Source organism: Caloenas nicobarica, chromosome 10 (assembly GCF_036013445.1).
Source record: "Caloenas nicobarica isolate bCalNic1 chromosome 10, bCalNic1.hap1, whole genome shotgun sequence".
Lineage (NCBI taxonomy): Eukaryota > Metazoa > Chordata > Aves > Columbiformes > Columbidae > Caloenas > Caloenas nicobarica.
The window spans coordinates 9,230,376-9,249,785 of NC_088254.1; the positions used below are offsets into that span (position 1 = coordinate 9,230,376).

General features: G+C 36.7%; 1 protein-coding gene across 5 annotated transcripts in view; it reads right to left on the reverse strand.

Moving 5' to 3' along the window:
* Window positions 1-19,410, reverse strand: part of CGNL1 (cingulin like 1) — a 57,996-nt gene that overhangs the window by 16,189 nt on the left and 22,397 nt on the right. For all 5 annotated transcript variants that reach the window (XM_065642003.1, XM_065642004.1, XM_065642002.1 and 2 more), the window contains exons 8-11: window positions 17,894-18,106; window positions 3,980-4,186; window positions 3,558-3,662; window positions 358-510 (exon numbers count right to left, since the gene is read on the reverse strand). In XM_065642003.1, coding sequence (XP_065498075.1) covers window positions 358-510; window positions 3,558-3,662; window positions 3,980-4,186; window positions 17,894-18,106 — 678 coding nt within the window. The remainder of the gene's footprint in view (window positions 1-357; window positions 511-3,557; window positions 3,663-3,979; window positions 4,187-17,893; window positions 18,107-19,410) is intronic.

Here is a 19,410-nt window from a genome sequence, read left to right on the forward strand (position 1 = left end):
GTCACACTTCAGTATTTCAATATTAAATTGTATGGTTTACCTACAGATGGCAAAATAAATCTAATGCAGTAGCATTTTGAGAATCGTCTGTAAAACTCTGAAATATTGCTCCACTGTATATTAGAACAGAACTAAAACAGAGCTGCTCTACAAGAATACTTCAAGATAGTGGTGTTCCAACCACTGTTCCAGTCCTGAAAGCTTTTATTGATAGTCTCTAGGTTAAAGAGACTGATAGTAAAGTTTGCATTTCACTTTCTTTTACACATATTAAAAAATATCTTTACAATTTGGCAGCTCATTTGCTTCTGTTTAAGATATTCAGATTCCTGCAGCCTCTTTGGAGTGAACTCGTACCTCCTTCTGTAACTTTTCAACAGTTTTGTTCAGTTGCCATTGTTCATTCTCCATTTCTTTCTTTATCTGCCTCAACTGTTCCTTCTGCTGAGTTTCATCTTTTAGTTGCTGAGTTAACTGTTGCTGCTCCTGGGAAAGGCAACAGATGTTCTCCTGCAGTAGATTAAAAAATATAGGCAATGAAAAGTAGACTCTTTTCTAATGCCTTAAAGGAATGTTCTATAACGCTCTCTGTGCACCAGTAACACCACCAGCTGTTGTAAGATTAAGACAAACTTAAATTTAAAACAAAAGGAAAACAAACCAAAAAAAAGTTACAGTTTATTAGGCAGTACAGAACAAACACTATTTTAGTGATGCAGTGAGTGCTTTATTCTTCCTATAAATTCCTAAAACACTGTTGCAACATTCATAGGACAAAATGTAGACCCTTTTCATGATTTGGTTACATGCAGAGCATACATACATTCCTCTGCAGTTGCACATGTTAGCAAATCCTACCTCCAGCACAAGGTTCGATATCCATAAAATACAAGTCTGTTCCTATGAGGAGTGAGAAATAACTAGTGGGATTTTTTTTTCCCACTGCTGTGCTTCTACAGCACCCAGAATCCCTAATCAAGATGATGTCTCATTGTGACAGATGCTGTGCAAACAGAACTTTGCAGCTCCTAGCACAGAAATCCTCTTCCTGAAAGAACTTTTGCCATTAATGTTCAAGACAGACCTTAATTATCTGGGTTAAGTTTTGAATGAACTGCAGAGCCACGCTGTACACTCATCTGTGAGGAGCTCCAAATGTTTCTGCTACCGCATTCAGGATGCTTAAGAACTTACCACCCTCCAACTTCTAAATACTGTCCATCAGCAGAATAACTGACTGTCACTAGTTTGTTCCAATACAAGAAAAACAGCTTATCTTCCATCTGCATGTTGGGACTCTCGCCTCTTCCTTCTCCCTCCGTAATAAAATACCTTAATGGCCTTATTCTAAATAGATACTACAAGACTAGAAAAAGGCCTTGTTTTATGAAGTCTAAGAGGTACCATGAAATTGATTATAAACAGATTATGGACAGTTTAAATTGTTCCAACAGAAAAATGCAAATAATTTAAATCACTGTAAATTATAAAAAGCATTCCAAAACATAATTTTCCTTTTAATTTTGGAAATATCTAATACCTACGATGCTTACTTCACTACACTTAAAAAAACTTCAAATGTGAAAACACAGTAGTATTTCTGTAGGCAAGAGAGATCAGAATCTCAAAAAAAAGTTTTTTGTTATAAGAGAAAAGAAAGAACATTGTCAAGTGCTAGAAATTTGAGATTTCCTTATATTTGTTGCCTCTCTCACATTCGTGTACAACCAAGAGTTATGGTGGATGCCTCAGAAGTGTATACATAACCCTAAAACATGCTGGGGGCTAATAGATGTTGTTCTGCAAAACCTAATTCTACTCCAGAATTGGTTTAGCTGACACCAAAGGATTTTAAGAACCTTGAAAAGGCTCAACTTTAGCACTTCAGTTCTAAAAGCTGCAAAAATCTTGGGACCCTGCTAATCTGCCATATTTGAACAGGTTATAAAAACCCCAGGTGCACCCCCTTCCATCAGCCTTTCACAGATCATTTAACTTTACTGTGTGTTTACACATCCTTGAGAAACAAACTGCGCAGACACGTATCAGTGAAACACATTGTGGCAGAATAATGGTGCCAGCAGGATGCTGTTCTGCATTTCCAGTGTGCTGAAAGGGGAAGTAAACATCAGAGCAAATTTGGTCACACTCTTTACTGCAGTTATCAATGAAAACAAACAAACAAACCACACAAAAAAAAATTTCCCCAAAACCACAAACAAACACCTCCCCACACAGCAAAACATCAACCAACCAACCAAACAAATCAACCACTAATATGAAAAGAAATTTCATCTGCTAACTAGGGCAATTTCCAAAGTAATCATAGATATGAATAATTACAATATTTAAAGAAAATAATAATAGGGGCTTGATGCAAGCAGTGGATCACCTCAGTTTTCAGATACATAGCAGACTGAGCTAACTGAGACTGAAATCTAGATTTTTCTCCTTTGAGTTATATTGTGGTATCCTGTACTTGGCTTTTACCATAATCAGCTGAACCATAAGAACATGCTGGGTAATACAATTCAATACAATACAATTCACTTATGGACAAGTTTCATTTTCAGATTTTCACAACAGTAATGTAAAATTTGCGTTGAAGACAACGGGGGAAAACATCTGTTCAATTTAAAAGGGGTTGGTGACAATGTACATGTACCTCGCTTTTGAGTATGACTTGGTTGATAGAGTCACTAAAAACTTTGCTTCTAGAAACAAAACTAAGAGAATTCTAAACTATCTGATACTGTAGAAATAGGGGCTTATTCAGTATATATAAATGATGAATTACAAAGAGGAAAGATTAGGTTTGCAACTTTTTCAGATACAGGATATGATGTCAATAAGAAGACTTTTAAGATTTATACACATTAATGTCCTCACCAAACATATCTGAATTTTTACTCATACACAATATTGCAAACATCCCTCTCCACTGCTCTGAAGTAGATGCATTCTCCACATGATTAATTTCTGGGTTAATCTGGGATAAATCATAACCTTTCCTGGATAATGAGTATACTAAGGAACAAGGTGTAAAGAGGACTTCATACACAGTTTAAGAGGCTGCAAGTCCTAGTGCTATGTGTTAATTTTTTTCTGGTTTTGTGATGAAATGTACCAGTTTCATGAAACATTTGCAAATAAGACAGGTTTGTAAACAATAAAAAGCTAATTTCTGGATATTTGTCTACTACCAATATTTTTATTCATATTCAAGTGCCGGATTTTTATTCTTTCACATGTAAATATCTACACAAAATTGGAGTTAAATGATCATTCAAAATACTAAAATAGATTTATAAAAATTAGGCAGGTTATTTTGCAATTTACCTCTCTGAAATTTTGGTACATTCATGGAAGACAACAAACTAAACAAACAAAAAGCTTCAGCAAGAGAACTATTTTAATTAGATGATGCTGTGCTGTGGACTTTAAAACAAAGTGTACTTTAAAAAGAATGAGATGTTACTCTGCAGAAAGCAATGGTGACTCAGGTAAACAAACAGGAAATTTAAAATTTAAATGTCCCAAATTGCTCTTGTTCTTACCTGCATATCTTCTACTTGGCTTTCCAAAGACCTTTTTAACACTACCAAGTCTTTTGCCTCCTTCTCAGCATGTTTCAAAGCTTGTTCTAATTGTTGCTTCTCTTCCTGCAATGACACAATTTGATACATTCAAAAATAGTGGCAAGACCTTTAATCCAACAAGTAAACTGCTACGAAGTGAAGTAGCATTCAGTCTGGCCTATCACTGATGTCCCTTGTTCCAAGCTATGACTTGCTTTTACACTGGGGAACTCTTTCCCATCCATGTCAGCAAACTGCATTTTGCTTCTTGAAAACCTGCTGGCTTTGCTCAGCCTTCCTAACAACATGGCCCATCTTCCTCTTTGTCAGTTTGTTCTCTACTATGTATGCTTCGCAAATAGGAGGGAGACTACTTAAAGTGGCTGGTTTTCTTAACTTACCTCATATCTCTTCATTTTTTCCTTCATGGAATTTTCTTCTTCTTTCATATTACCAATTTGTTTGTGCAGCTCTTCAATTTTACTCTCTAGCTCATCAACTGATCTCTTCAACTGTTCATTTTCCTCAGTCAGCTCCTTGACTTGATTTTCTATGCTATTTTGCACCTCTTGTGCAGCGTTTCTTTCACTGGCAAGGACAGCAGCACTCTAGTGAAAATAAATTATGCCATGCTTAAAAAAATAATAATTGATGCTGGTTTTCAACAGAACTTTCATATGGTACCACAGCAAATATAGCTAGGATTAAACATTAAAATAACAAACAATTTAAACTAAACCCTGTATGCATTACAAACATGTATTTTTATTATTCATATTACTGTGGGAGGATGAAGAGCATTTTTTTTCCCAGGCATACCTACATGGTAAAGTAACATAAAACACCTGAACAGTCTCATGCCTGCTGTCACATACTTTCACTAACAACTTGCTCTTTATTGCCCTAAAATATTTCCATTACCAAATCCCACTCTTAGGCAATTCCAAGTAATGTAAAAAACTTAATGGACATCAAAAGCCATACGGACTTTTAAGGAAGAACATATTGATGAAGAGTGTCTTCCACAGAAACATAAAATTTAGGCAGTCTCGTCCCACTGTTTCTTCCAAGCACTAACATAATTTACATTTGTGCAACTATTTGTGGAGCTGCAGAGTAAATCAACTTAGGGAACAGTATCACCTGTAATATGTATTCACACACACATAAATATAAAGAGATCTTGACACCAAGAAAAAAACAAACAAAAGAAGTGAGTGTAGGGGGGGAAGGTGTTACTGGGAAAAAAGCCCTAATCTGTTTCCAACCACAGTCCCACAGAGAGCTGTGCCAGCACAGAAGAGCAGATCACACAGCCCACCCCCGGGGCTGGACTTACTCAATAGAGGTTCTGCTTCGTTTTCAGTTACTGCCCAAGGATGGAAGGAGTTCAGCTACTGAGGTCAACTTGCATTCAAAAAGATACACTTTGTATTTTTTCAGAAACTCCCACCAATATACAGCACAAAGACAAATTATAATAAACTACTCATCACAAGGACAGGGAACTGCTGGAGAGAGTCCAGCGCAGGGCCACAAAGATGATGAAGGGAGTGGAGCATCTCCCTTATGAGGAAAGGCTGAGGGAGCTGGGGCTCTTTAGCTTGGAGAAGAGGAGACTGAGGGGTGACCTCATCAATGTTTATAAATATATAAAGGGTGAGTGTCACGAGGATGGAGCCAGGCTCTTCTCGGTGACAACCAACAGTAAGACAAGGGGTAATGGGTTCAAGCTGGAACACAAGAGGTTCCACTTAAATTTGAGAAGAAACTTCTTCTCAGTGAGGGTGACAGAACACTGGAACAGGCTGCCCAGGGAGGTTGTGGATTCTCCTTCTCTGGAGACATTCAAAACCCGCCTGGACGCCTTCCTGTGTAACCTCACCTAGGTGTTCCTGCTCCGGCAGGGGGATTGGACTAGATGATCTTTTGAGGTCCCTTCCAATCCCTAACATTCTGTGATTCTGTGTGATTTACCACATCTGCTGATAGATTTTTTTTTTTTTTGGCAGGGCAACTGGCTACAGCATGCAACTTCTCAAAGCTAATCATCACCTTAGTCTCACCACTTACCTTCTCTAAAACACGCTACCATTTATTATGGAAACCATGAGTTGGAGTATGTTTCTATATTGTTATACTATCTACACCAGTATGACTGTATGAAATGTAGGAGTAGATACATTTATCCAGTCCTACAGTTACATTCAGGCCTTTGAAGGCAACCACGAGGCCAATGTGCCGCCCAGTGAAAATGAGATTGATGCCCCTGACCTACACTGTTATAACATAGATGAAGTATGTACTTGTAAACATTTAATTCTGTGGAGTGAAGTCCTGGAAAGATTTAATCTTTGCTCTTCACTGACTTGCCAGTGAGAATCCCCTCCAAAAAAAAAGCATAAAAGAATCCAAGACATCATTTGTGGTTTCTGCTCTTGGGCATTCAGAGTTTGATACAAAGCAACACTGTGCAGAGCCCACCACCTCCTACATTAAGACCCTAAACAATAGTAAGGACACCAGAACAGACATATGAGTCAACCTAGACCAGTATTCTCCCCAGTGGCCACAGCTGATGTTTATGGACACAAAGAGGAAGAACAACTACGGGGTGAGCTTTTCCCCATCACACACGAACAGCTCTTGCTGTTTTTCTTCCATGAATGTATCATCCATTATTTTCTCTAATCCTTTTTTAATCCATTTGTACCTTTGGCCTCTACATTATCTGGTGACAATAGGTACTTACACATTAATTATTGAAGCATAACATTTTTGCATAGAAAATTGTGTTTATCTGGCTGAAAACAAAATAAATCCTACAGAGCAATTTGGTAAGAAACTGTTGTAAAATATTTCACAAAAGCACAAAAATCACTTTTCGGTTATGCTATTTTTGATTGTAGCTCCCAATTTTTCCCTTCCCATCCCCCAAAAGGAATAAGGAAATTTATATAAAAGGCTGTTTACTAAGCGCGCCCTCACTAGATTATTTTCTAGCAAGCAACAGCTTTAAAATCATGCAAATTAGTTTGATAAAGCGGTAACTCAGAAAACACTCAGACTGTCTACAGGGTCAATGAACTTATTATACAAAAACTGGCAGCCTAAGTAGGCTGACAAGTTTTTGAAAATACTGCAAAAACTTGTTCTTCTAAGTACATGACTAGTTAAAAGCTCTGAAATAAATCTCTGTTGATGCTTTATGTTCCCACATACTTAAATATCAATAGCATTTCTATATTCCTTTAATTTTTGCTTTTTGCATACAGCAAAGGTTTACTAATTAGCAAGCACTCCACCAGTGGCTCCTTTTTGTCTCATTTCCCCTTTCTGGAGCTGAGTGAAAGCAGCTGAGGCATGCCGGGGAGTTCAGGGAAAAAGGAATGTTGATTTGTCTGTTCTTTTTCATCCAACCGCCTATGCAAGGCTGCACAGTAAGAGAGGACTGCAGCCAAGCCACACTGTACCTGAAGATTCCGCTACCTCATCTACCATGGTTTGCTCTACTTTCCCAACACAGGAAGAATTATTTACTTAGAAGTACATGCACACACACACACAAAAGCAAACAACCAAACAAAATCCCCAGATCTACATACTTAAACATACACATAAATACATACGTATGTATTTAACCTAACAGGTTCAAAACTAAGTTCAGTCTACAGTGATGCAGTCATATCTAGAGATCTGGTCCAGCCTGCCTTTTGCTGTATGTACCTTAGGATACTGTTCTAGCCACAAAAGTTAGACTAAACTGGTATTCTTTCTCCTTTTCACGATGTATTTCAACAAGTTAGCAACATGTTAGGTGAATACCTATAAAAGGCAGAGAAATATAAAATGGTAAGTTGCAAGTATTATCTTTATGGACCTAATTTAAAATTTTGGAAATAAATTGGATATATAAGTAAACCTGCCTAAAGTTCCAGCTGCCTGAGTGACTAACGCTGAATCCAGCAGACCTCCACAGGTCTCTAATGACCTTGGCATCATCACAAGGGTTACACCTTCACATGAACAAACTGTTCCCAATCAAATTATCTAACATATTAAGTACAAAACTTCCTTTCACCTGTAAGGAGTATGTCTTCAAAAATACCAACAATAAATATATACACGCACATACTTTTTAAAGATGGTAGGAAAACACTCTTAGTATATATGGGGAGATTTCCTGAATTGTAGTTGGAGTGGGCATTTACATATCTTCTGGGGAGAGACATTTTTTTGATAACGGGCATTTCACTGTACACTACTCTTTCAGCACTTTTTCAGTTTGTTTCAGATAAGACTGAACAGAAACACAGGAGTATCTAACCTATCAGTTTACGTTACACAATTGTACTACACACATAAAGCATGGAAGATCACCTTCAGGATATCATTCAGGAAAAAAACATACATGAGTATCTTCAATTTAATAGTGAAATTTAAGCAAAGTCGAACCACACAAATTCAATTTTGATGTTCTTTGAGTAGAAAATGCACGCATAGCATCACTTCTCAAAGAGTCGAATTACACAGCTGAGTTTAGATATAAAAAAGCCTATATACATTTGTTCCCAGTGTAATGAGAATTGCATGCAGAGCTCTTCACTGGCATAAATGAAGCTTCTGGATTATAACATCTTTTGCCAATACATGCCATACCCTGTAGAATATTGCCACAGAAAGTTAGGATATCAAAAAAGTCCACAACTCGTCCCTTCTCCTATTCTCCACTGTTAGTCTTATCTGGCACCCCGTGTCACCTTCTACCTCCCCTCCAGGTCTTCTCTTGGGAAGACAGATGAAATTATAGAAAAGAGCCTGGGTATCTTTAGAAAGGATATGCAAAAGGAAACAAGCACTGAAATGTAGTTTTGACAGACCTTGTAGCAACATCATTAGGGTAGAACCCAGCGGAGAAAGATCCCCATCCATATATTGAACAGTTATATAAGGTTCAGGCCAGCAGCTATCAAATCATACATGGACGCTGCTGAAGCAGAAATAGATTGTTGCGTCTTTTGACTGTGGAACTCTACCACAGAGCTGGTGTACTCAACCAGCCCTAGGCAACTAGAAGGCAATGTTACTCACATAGAGACCATACATTAAGTTTACCACTCTGTTGTTAGAGATGGCCCTCTATATTCTACATAAAATTCCTCTAATAAAACATGCCAGTAGAAGATATGAAAACCGTTGCACTGACATTACAGAGAAATTACTATGCACATTGATAAGTTTTGAATACCAGTTATGGCACTTCATAGGCTAAAACTGAAAGTGGCAACAACACAGACAGTTTAAACCATAAAAGAGATGGTATTTGCTAACTGGATGGGGCTCTGAGCAACCTGGTCTAGTTGAAGATGTCCCTGCTCATTGCAGGGGGATTGGACTAGATGAGCTTTGAAGGTCCCTTCCAACTCAAACTGTTCTATGATTCTATAATCCTAATCTCTTTGGTTCTGTCTAAATGAGCGAGAAGGCACAGTTTCCATTTAAGATTCAGTGACTGGCTCACACATTCAAAAAAGGACTTGAAAACTGTTTGCAAAGGCGTTAAAGTGGGTTAAAGCAATGAGGATGAAAGCAGGGGGATAAATCAACACTAAAGGGCATTAAAGTATAAATGAGGGGGAAAAAGCCAGACACGAAAAACTCACATGTACAGATTGTGCTGTGGATCCATATCATTTAGTCCACACATGACTTCTTTGTAATGGTGCTGTACATAAACAGTTTGAGTTACCATAAGGTCCTTAAGGCTTAATGACACTCCATCAATTCATTACTCCTGTTGGCACCCATTCATAAATCCTTTCCATTGCTACATTTAATATCTGGGGACATCGGTAAAGTTTTGGCAATAATTTAAACTAAGTTTATATAAATCTAACCTATAGTAATAGAACTGGGTAAAGGTCACAAAGTAATGATTTAAGTTGAATATGAAACATAAACAAACATGCTGTTAATATAACATGATCTTTTGTTCACAGAATTGTGGATCAGCCTCTTCCAAGAGTTGAAATGAGATTACGTATGTAAACACATCCATAGCACTTAACAGATAAAACTGGTTAAACAAGGTTCTTCAAGACAAAAGCTAGAATGAAATAGTGTATATCCAGATATATTTGCCATACAAAAATCCAAACCAAACAAACAACAAACCAAACAAACAACAAAAACCCCACAAACTCCCCAAAAAACAAGGGGAAAAAAAAACATGTATCAAGCACTGAAGTGGGCTCTTTGGATCTTAATATATCTCAATTCCAAGAGTGCTTATTTCTTTTCACTTCCACTTCTAGTTGTGGCAACACGTTTTGGTGAACCAACTTTTTACTATATTGTATTACGGAATTATATTTATGTAAGGTAAAAACTCTATAGCATTTTCCTTGTTCTCTTTGTTCGCCTGCATTTGCTTTGACCTTCTTTCCAATCTTTCTGCCCTCACTCTGTCTTCCAAGGCATCCAGTGCCCTCTATTTACTACATTTAACCTGTTTCACATTCAGATTTCCACCTCTTCAATCTGTGAAGGAATAATATCCTCCTCTTAATATCCACATCCTTGCAGACTTCTTAAGCGCACTCATACCTTCTTCTCATTTATTATTTTTGAATACAAGACATATTTTGTCATGTTTAAACTTATGATTTAAGACTGAGAAAGCCTTATCAGCAGACTTAAACTACAGAGATTAGGTGAAAGAAGCTGGAAATGGGTTGCAAATTTCTGAAAAAAACTGAAAAAAAAAGAAAAATATGCCTGTCTAGAAGAAAAAAAAACGAACATAGCTGTAACGATGAGGTCCCACAATAAAATGTCCTGTGTGACTTCTTGAAGATAAGCTTCTGCATTCTGACATGATCACTGTACAATACTGCACATGCAGTAGCTTTACTTATTAGCCCAGCAGTGGACTCAAACCGCCATGAATAAAACAAGTTAATCAAATGCTAAAAGAAAGGTCCACTGCAAAACATCAGTTTCTGACCACTAAAAAAGAACAAACATGGAGGAAAATAATCTATGGCAGTCAATAACCACTGAAATTTTTTAATAGTTCTCACACATTTTAATTCTGAAGCTTAAAGTGTTGGCAGTTAGCTAGAGAACAAGTCAAGAGTTTACAGTGAAAGAGGCTGTTGCTGCAGAAATAAAGGAGTGCTGCAGAAATGAGTGAAGCAGTAAGAGAAAGGATAGTTTCACAGCTGAGGGTCCCAAATACAGCCCTAGAGATCCGGACTCCATTCTTGTCTCTACCAAAGAGCTCCTGAGGCACACTTGACCAAAACTTTCCCGTGGCGATCAGTAACTGCATGCTCCTCCATTTCCTTGGTGCTTGATTTGATAAACTAGGGTTTGGTTTCCAAAGTCTTGAGTGCACGGTTGCAATCGAAGTCAGCAAAAATTGTACCCTGAATATATCAAGGACTATATAATTGTTAACACTGTTAACCTAGGCAACTCAATTTGAACATGCACAACTAATGGATCCTTTTGACAGTAATCTCTCTACCCCTTACTTTCCTATACTTAATATGGGGAGTAACATTACTCGTGAGCTTGCAGCTATTCTGCGAAAAGCAATTAAAGTTTGTGAAATAATCAATATCATTCTTTCTCAGAAGAAGTTTTTAATAGTGTGTACTGGATGCAGGAACAGACCCAAGTCTGAAAAACAGTGATAAATGAAATAATCTAACAGGGTGTTTGAGTACAAAGCTATTTTTGTCTCACAACAGATGGATGAGAAGAAAGAGAATGCATGCACATATAGGTGCGCACTCTTCAATTTGGTATGTATACCTGATTTATAAAGTTTTACTTAGCACAGGTCTGCTTATCTGAGCCCACATAGCCACAGCTGCTGGAGTTCATATGCATGCAGAATTTAGTTTTCAGCTTTGGGCCTAAGGAAGTTAATCTCCACAAGGGAACTTCAGTAGTGAAATTCAATTCCCTCACTTCTCAGCCTACTCCTTCCAGGTATTTTTGCCTAACAAGGAATGAATTTAATAAAGTTTGGGTGTGAGTACTTGTATATACTTGTGTATGTGTCCAAAAATATTTTAAAATATATTAAAATTAGTCAAGACCAAATAAAAGTAAAGCAATAAATATTGTTCCAACTCCTTTGTTGCAGAAATCTTGGTAAAGCAAATATATTTATATATTATTCTACTCTCAACTTTGGTGCAAGCAGTGAACAGATTTAAAGAATTGGAGATGAAGCTCAGTAAGTACAAAAGGCAACAAAATCCTTCCCACCACCCATTATTGTGTAAAGCCAAAGAAACTGGACAGAACACACAGTGTCCTTGAGATGCAAATACCCTATTTCAACCTGGATACAGCAAAAAACTTCTTGAATAGGAATGCAGAAAATGTTCTGTGGCTCCACACCTTTTTTTACCACACCCTCAACACTGGCAAGGACATGAGAGTGGTTGTGTAACTGATCATTAAAAAATGGTTTTGGCTGACTTCACTGTTTCAGCTGGTGAAATTCCCCTTTGGCAGTGACTGCACAGTACAGGACCTTTAGAGTCCTTTTACAAAATACAGGAAGACTAAATTGACAGGAAGTTAAGTATCTCATGCACAGTTTATTAGAATTGTTAAATTTTGGCTAAATTCAATTTTTGTTAAGCATAACTCAGCCAATTTTTCTAACAGCCTTTACATTTCCTTTCGGAATCAAGTTCAACTGAGTAAAATTGATTTCAATCATTTGTCCTTTAATTGCCATACTTGAAGTACGAATCTAAAGAATACACCTCAATTCAAAATGAGCTAGAGCACAAATAGAGGAGTTTTTAAAAATAAATAACAGGTTTTCAAATATTCTTTCTATATCCATACTTTTGAAATCAAAGTAAAAGGCAAAATTCCAAAACCTTTGGAAAGAAAAGGGAATGGTGTGGCTCCTCACTTCACTCTGTTCCTGCTGTGGAATATTTAAGGTATCAAGGAAAATATTGTCTGCTGAAATCAACTCTAAAGTCTCATGGGCCACCTCTTTAGGCTGATGCTGGACTAGTTGTTTAACTTCTTGAACTACATGTAAGAAGTTTCATGTGGCTTCAGGGATTCAGATCTACCCAGCTCACTCAGATGTTCCTGAGGAGGTAGCACTGATGGAGATATCAAATCCCTTTCTATTTGTTTTTGTCTCCTTTTTGTATATAAACAAATTAGGTTTAAATAAAACAACTAGACACTGATTTCCTTAGGTAACATGCAGGTGAATTCCAAAGAAAGAAAAAAACCAAAACCAACCTACAACCAAAGACTGACACCCAAGGAAAAGAGACAGACATACTGATCTCAGCATAGGGACAGCCCTTTAATCGTAATCCTTATTAGCTCTTCAGTAAAGAGACCTTCTGAAACCAGTATTATTCTGGCATAGTCATCTAGTTTTTAAAGCTCATGAATGTAAATAACAGGTCTTTATTTCTCTTTGTAGCTCTGTTTGTAGTTCCGGTATTTTTCCCCACTGTGTTACCTTTAGGCAATTCTTCTAAACTCGACACTATTTCTTAAAATAGCTGGAAGTCCTGGGATGAATAACGCAGTAACATTGGATAGGATGGATAAAACAATCTCTAAAAAACGAATGTGAAAACTCCTTAAAAGCAAAATGAAGTGTTAGGCTACCAACCCTGCCCTGTCAAAACCCCAAACAAGCAAAAAATCCCAAGCTTCTGGAAAAGAGACTAAGAGGCCTGAACGGCTTTACTTACTGCTTTTCGACCTTACACTGATTACATTAATTCTTTGCATCATCTCAAAATGAGGCCAAGCCTACTTTAACACATGGCTATGCCTTTGGAAGTTAACTGTGATTAGTTATCTATTAAAAGGGTTAGCGTGTTTTTATCTCTTAGTGAGGTATGCTGCAACCAACCTAAATCGTCAGCTGTACTTCAAGAGATTATTCAGTAAACAAGTGCTCAAATACACAAGGAGGTCAGACCATCTTTCGTTCCATTTCAGCTAGAGCCATTCTACTAACTGGTTAAAAATTATTCACTTGTGAGAGTTTAGAGACGACTTGTTTTCTTGCAAGGCCACTTTCACTGATCTAAAAGGTATCACATCCCTAATATTATTTCCAAAACTATTTAGGTTTTTACTTATGAGATGTAATGAAAGATTTAAATCCCTACATTTTAAAACTGAGAATGCACCTCCTTTTTTACACAGAACATATTAAACAAAATTCCCAAGTACAGACATGACCTAAAATTTACAGTTATAAAATCCAGAGCCAGGAAAGTATTAACCTCGCAACCAGTAGCTCTATCAATGCTGTATTATCTTCTTAGCTATGTATCATGACATACTCAGATTGACCTACACTAATGCTTTTTTCAAGGTCAGAAGCTGTTGCAAAGACTAGAGTAAAATATTAACTAGTTCTGTGTTCACATTGTATTCCACCAAATGCACTTATACAGTCAAACACTTCACATACATAAGCATATACTTTCACACGACAAACCACCTGAACGTACATATACTGTCTTCTGCTGATAAGGATTAGAGGTCCTCTTGATGGCATTAAGCTATCTCACTGCACAGGCTCTTCCCAACTTTCAGAAACAAAAAAAAAAAATCCACAAGCAAACAGCTCCCCTTCCTAACCCAGACTAACTGAAATAGTCCTGGATGAATAAGGTTGAGTGCTCAAAATTTTATATTATTTTCTTATTTTAAAGGAGTACACTTTTAGTTCATAAGATGTGCAGAAGTTAATCACTGTCTTCTGCTGTTCCTACCACTTGCTCTGCTAAAATTCATTCTTCAATAATATCATGTCTTAACACACACATATCAGTTAAAGCTCATGTGATGACAAGCTTGATTAAATTCTTGAATGCATTGATAAGTGAATCAACTTCTGAACTCCGAATGTCTGTTTTATCAGTTAGAATACAAGGTCAGAAGTATGGTGATGAACTCTGAACAGATCAGTCAAGGTCAGACTTAGATAAACATCTTCATAATGTGATGATTACAGCTTTTTCTGAACATAATTTGTGCAGACTGCTTCTCAAAACATACATATATGTGACAGTGCTGTGCAGTTTGCTGCTGCACTCCCAAGCTGACACAATTTCAGTGGAATTTGAACAGTACTAGTTGCAATTTGCTACAACCTTTTACCTACAGTATTATGTTCCAAAAGCTATTTCCAAATTTTGCTGAAACAGTGGCACTTCATCTACAGTGACAGAGCACTTACGGTTAAATAGTGCAATTCTGGCCTGTTGTGTTGTAGAGTTGCATTAAATAATATAGTTTTTTGTACTACATTAAAACCAGGAGGGGATTCACACTCATTTCTGCTCTAGCGCTTGTGGTAAAGGAGAAATAATTCTTTAATTAGAAAGACATTAATTTTTAAAGTTTATTATTAAATTAAAGGCAATTATTACCCCACAACGGTATGTTATAGAAGAGTAAAACCTCAACTGTTGTTAAATGGAAATAGTCCAGTCTTAGCCTTAATAAGCAATCAATGATGTTAAGATCTCAAGATCACCACAAGCAAAAGACATACCACAAAAATTAGTTAAAAAGGTAAACTGTAGCAAAGAAAACTAATATTTTAATATCTGTGACTTTCTAGAACAATGCCTAATCAAAAAAAACCAAACAAACAAACAAAAACAGAACCGAAAACCAACCTACAACCACATTAGTGAGCATGAGAACAGAATCGCACATGACAAATAACCCCACTCCGTTCTCCAATCAGATAACCTTGAGTATGTTTTAAATGTGATTTCAAAACTGATCTATGTGGCATTCTAAATACACAGATTAAATGCACTGTACATTACTTGCCAACCTATCTGATGTTTCCAACAGCTGAAAAACTCTGTTGATTTAACATTGGCACAAAACCTACTTCCTTTCTCCCTCGATAAACTTCCTCTTCAGTCTAATATACATCACAAAACATCTTTATTCAGTGCACCAATTTGAATTATATAGAAGCAACATAAGAACTAATAACCTTTTACATACAGACTCCAATATATCAGTATCCATATTTTCTGTATGATAAACCACTATTGCAGCACTTACACACCTGTTTTCCTCATAAGATACAACAGAATGGCCCTTTCCACTAATCTTCGATGTAAATTTCTTGTATCCTACCATCCAATAGAAATCTTTCCAGCTTGTAATAATATAAAAAATAATTTAATGGGTCAAACAGCTTCAGTTATATAAAACATGATTTTCACACACACTGTTGGGTATTCCATATAAATTATAAGACAAATAATTAGAACCATATGTAAGACCACAGCAGATCACTCATCTAACTCCCTGCAGAGACTGATTATACTTTCCTCATAGATGATATATCAAACTTAACAACTAATCTCAGCCAGCAAGCACAGATAATGCTGGGTTTCAAAAAATCATTAAGGGTAATCATACTAATAAGATAAAAAAACCCCGACACCTCCCAATTAAGCATGATATAAGTTTTACTTAAAATAAAACAAAAAAAAATTGCTTGGAGTAAAATCAGGACTGGTGCTTAGAGCAACATTAATTAATTAAATTTAACTTTTGAAAATCTTATTAAATTTACTATCAGATAGACTATGTCATGCAAGTAAATAAATGCTATTTATAACTATCTCTAAGCCACAGTAACCCAGTCATAGAGCCACTTCCCAGACTGTGTCATTGTTATGCCAAACAGACTACTCTTTCATTTCTTGTCAGTCGTAATTACAGTTCCATAATTGAAATACAGTAAATTACCATGCAGTAACTTTGAAAGATGGTTCACTGAGGTTAAGCTGTCATTACAATTACTGTATAATAATAAATTATAATTTAAATGTTCTACTTTTCTCTCAAAGGAAAAAATGAATTCAGTTCAAGCAGCTCAGATGAGTCAAATATCTTCACGATGATGTAAACAAAGAGAAACGACACATTTAGGCAAAGCCAAACAATCTCAAGCAGAAGTCCTAGGCTGCAAAAACAAATCAGTGTATATAATTTTTTCTAAACCCTGAAGAAAATTGCACATTTAAAAACAATCTTTTAAAATAATACTCTATCAGAATTCAGTCATACAATATCTATCCAGTACCTTCCATATGTGCTCCTATTTTGCTCATAAAGCATATAAGGCTTCGAAAATTTATTTCAAGTTTCAAGCTTGATTTTAATTCAGTTCTACATTATGTTTTCAGCCACAACCAGTGGGATAACTGCAACTCACCTAAAACCAGTGAGGTGTGGCTAGAAGATATAAATTAGCATGGACATTTCTAAGTATAAAACTGGGCCTACAATTTGACTTACATTGGTAGAGCACAGCTCGCCTTCAGAAATTTTCTCAAATGTATGACAGAAACAAAATAAGGGAAGGGGATATGGAAAAGACACAAATAATTGTCATTGTAAAAAAAAAAAAAAAAAGCTCAAAATGTTCTAAAAACTGTTCCCTTACCAAAAAAAAAAAAAAAACAAACCCACAACATTCAATACATTCCTAGCCGCTGTCTCTGCAAAGATAACTTCACAAAGAACACCTTTTGGAAAATATTAACAAATATGCACCTCTGAATACTGTTCCCACTCTCCTCCTGAGAAAAAATTCCTGCTGATGCTGGACAAGGCAACTCCTTCAGTTTCGTTTTCCTCCTGTCTGCTTCCAGATACCCACTCCCTGCTGTTTCCCTTGTGCTGGTATTCATTTAACCATTCAATAAGCAAGATAAGTGCAACAAATGAAAAGGACACAGAATAAAACAAAAAGCCCTACTAGTAAGTAGTTGAAGAGACAACGTGGGACAATGTGACCAGAGACATGACACAAAGAGCTGAAGGCAGGAAGAATGGGCTGCAGAGAACTGCTAGAAGCTCCAAAATTGTAATTTCAACAGCATCACTGGCAAAGCACACTGGCACTCGTTGGGGCATCCTCAGGGTTTCAGTGATTCCATTTAACTCAAGATAAGCAAATAGTGCTCTGTACTACACTCCCATCTATTTCTTTTCAAAGTCTGCAATGAAGCAAATGTAGTAAATAACTGATTGAAGAAAGCACCACAATTACATCTGTGACAAACAATCAAAACATTATATAAGTACGTGAAATAAAACTTATTCTCAGCAGCTAAGAATCTCCTAGCCCAAATCTTTACCTATTTATTTCGCTAAGAAAATATTAGTATCTGAAAGCATCTAGTATGGGACATCTGAGCGAGGTATGACTTTTCCCTGCAGAGATTAATTGTAATCACTGATTTCACCTCTGTTGCTTTCTCCAGTCTCTGTTGTAGATTGAGCAGCTCTTTATCATGTTGCTCTTTAAGTTTATCCATCTCCATGTCATGGCTAGATACTTCTTCTTTTAGTGCTCCTTTTAAAGCTGTAAGCTCTCTCTCTCTTTTTCTCAAAATCTCTTCTTGTTGATCTTTGGCTATTAATACTTCTTGCAGATCCTGTTTCATTTGCATCAGCTCCTAAAGAACAAAATTAAACACAATTGCATGACAAATAGATCCAATGGGTGTTCTGTTTGTGTTTCAGAGAATGAAAGCATCTAAGTATAAGCTCACCAAGGCCAACTTCATTTTATATGATCGACGTATTTTTTGCACCTTACATAGTAAGCTAAAAACTTACTAAACCCTAAGATTATTGGAAGCATAACATATAGATGACGTTTTATATAATGAGTCAACATATCTGATCCTGCAAAACTATGAAAAGATTTTGATGGCGTATGTTACACTGTATGTAAATAAAGCAGGAGTCAAACTAAGGTTGCAATTTAACAACTCCCTCAGTCCTACCTCCTGTAGCAAAGAGGTAGATAAGAACAAAGAAAAACCTTTGTTTCCCACACTTCAAGAGAAGTGAACCCAATGATAATTTCTTGTTGTCTTTTCTGTTGGAAAGAATAAACAGTGTTGCTTCTGGAAGTGCTGAAGACAAAGCAAGTGCTTCCCAACTGAGACCATGCCTCTACACACTTCCTCCGCCCAATGTGTTCCCCCTAGAAGTCATTTCCCCTCTCCGCATTGCTGGGAAGGAAGTGGGTAGTCAGTAAATCTGAAGAATAAACACACACACGCACGTATACAAACTCAGAATAAAATAACAGCAACAATCAAAAATGTACAGCTTCAAGGATTATCTAATTGGTATTTCTCAAGCTGTGAACAACTGCACTTTCAAAAAGATTTTAAACTTCCCCTGCGCTGAAGCAGGATTAGCACTCCTAAACCATTCCTGACGCACATCATCTACTCTGTCCTTAACAGGCTACAATGAACAGGATTCTAGTACCACCCCAGATAGCCATGTTCCACTATTTAATTATCCATACTGATGGAAAATGTTTACCAATACTTACTTTAAATCTCTGCAGCTAGGTCTCTTATTTCTTACTTCATCCTCACACAACATAGAAAAAATCGCCACTATCTCCTTTATAACAACATTATACAAGATGTGCTTTTGACTCTTGCCTCACTCCTCCATTCAGATTGAAGTTGTTCTTCATAGGTAATGTTTTTCAGTACTATCACCACCATTCCAGATATTCCCCTGCTTATGTACAACTTTCAAACTGCAGGGCCTGAGATTTAAGACAGTAATTTAAGGGAGTAATCCAATCTCACCTACACAGACAAGGTTATTCTACTCAGCATGTCTTACACACGAACATCTTTAATATTCCTGAGATCTATTGTGTATGCTTTTGCACCCTATTTTGCATTTTAACATTTAGCTTCCATTTCTTAAGCTAGTTCTTTGCACT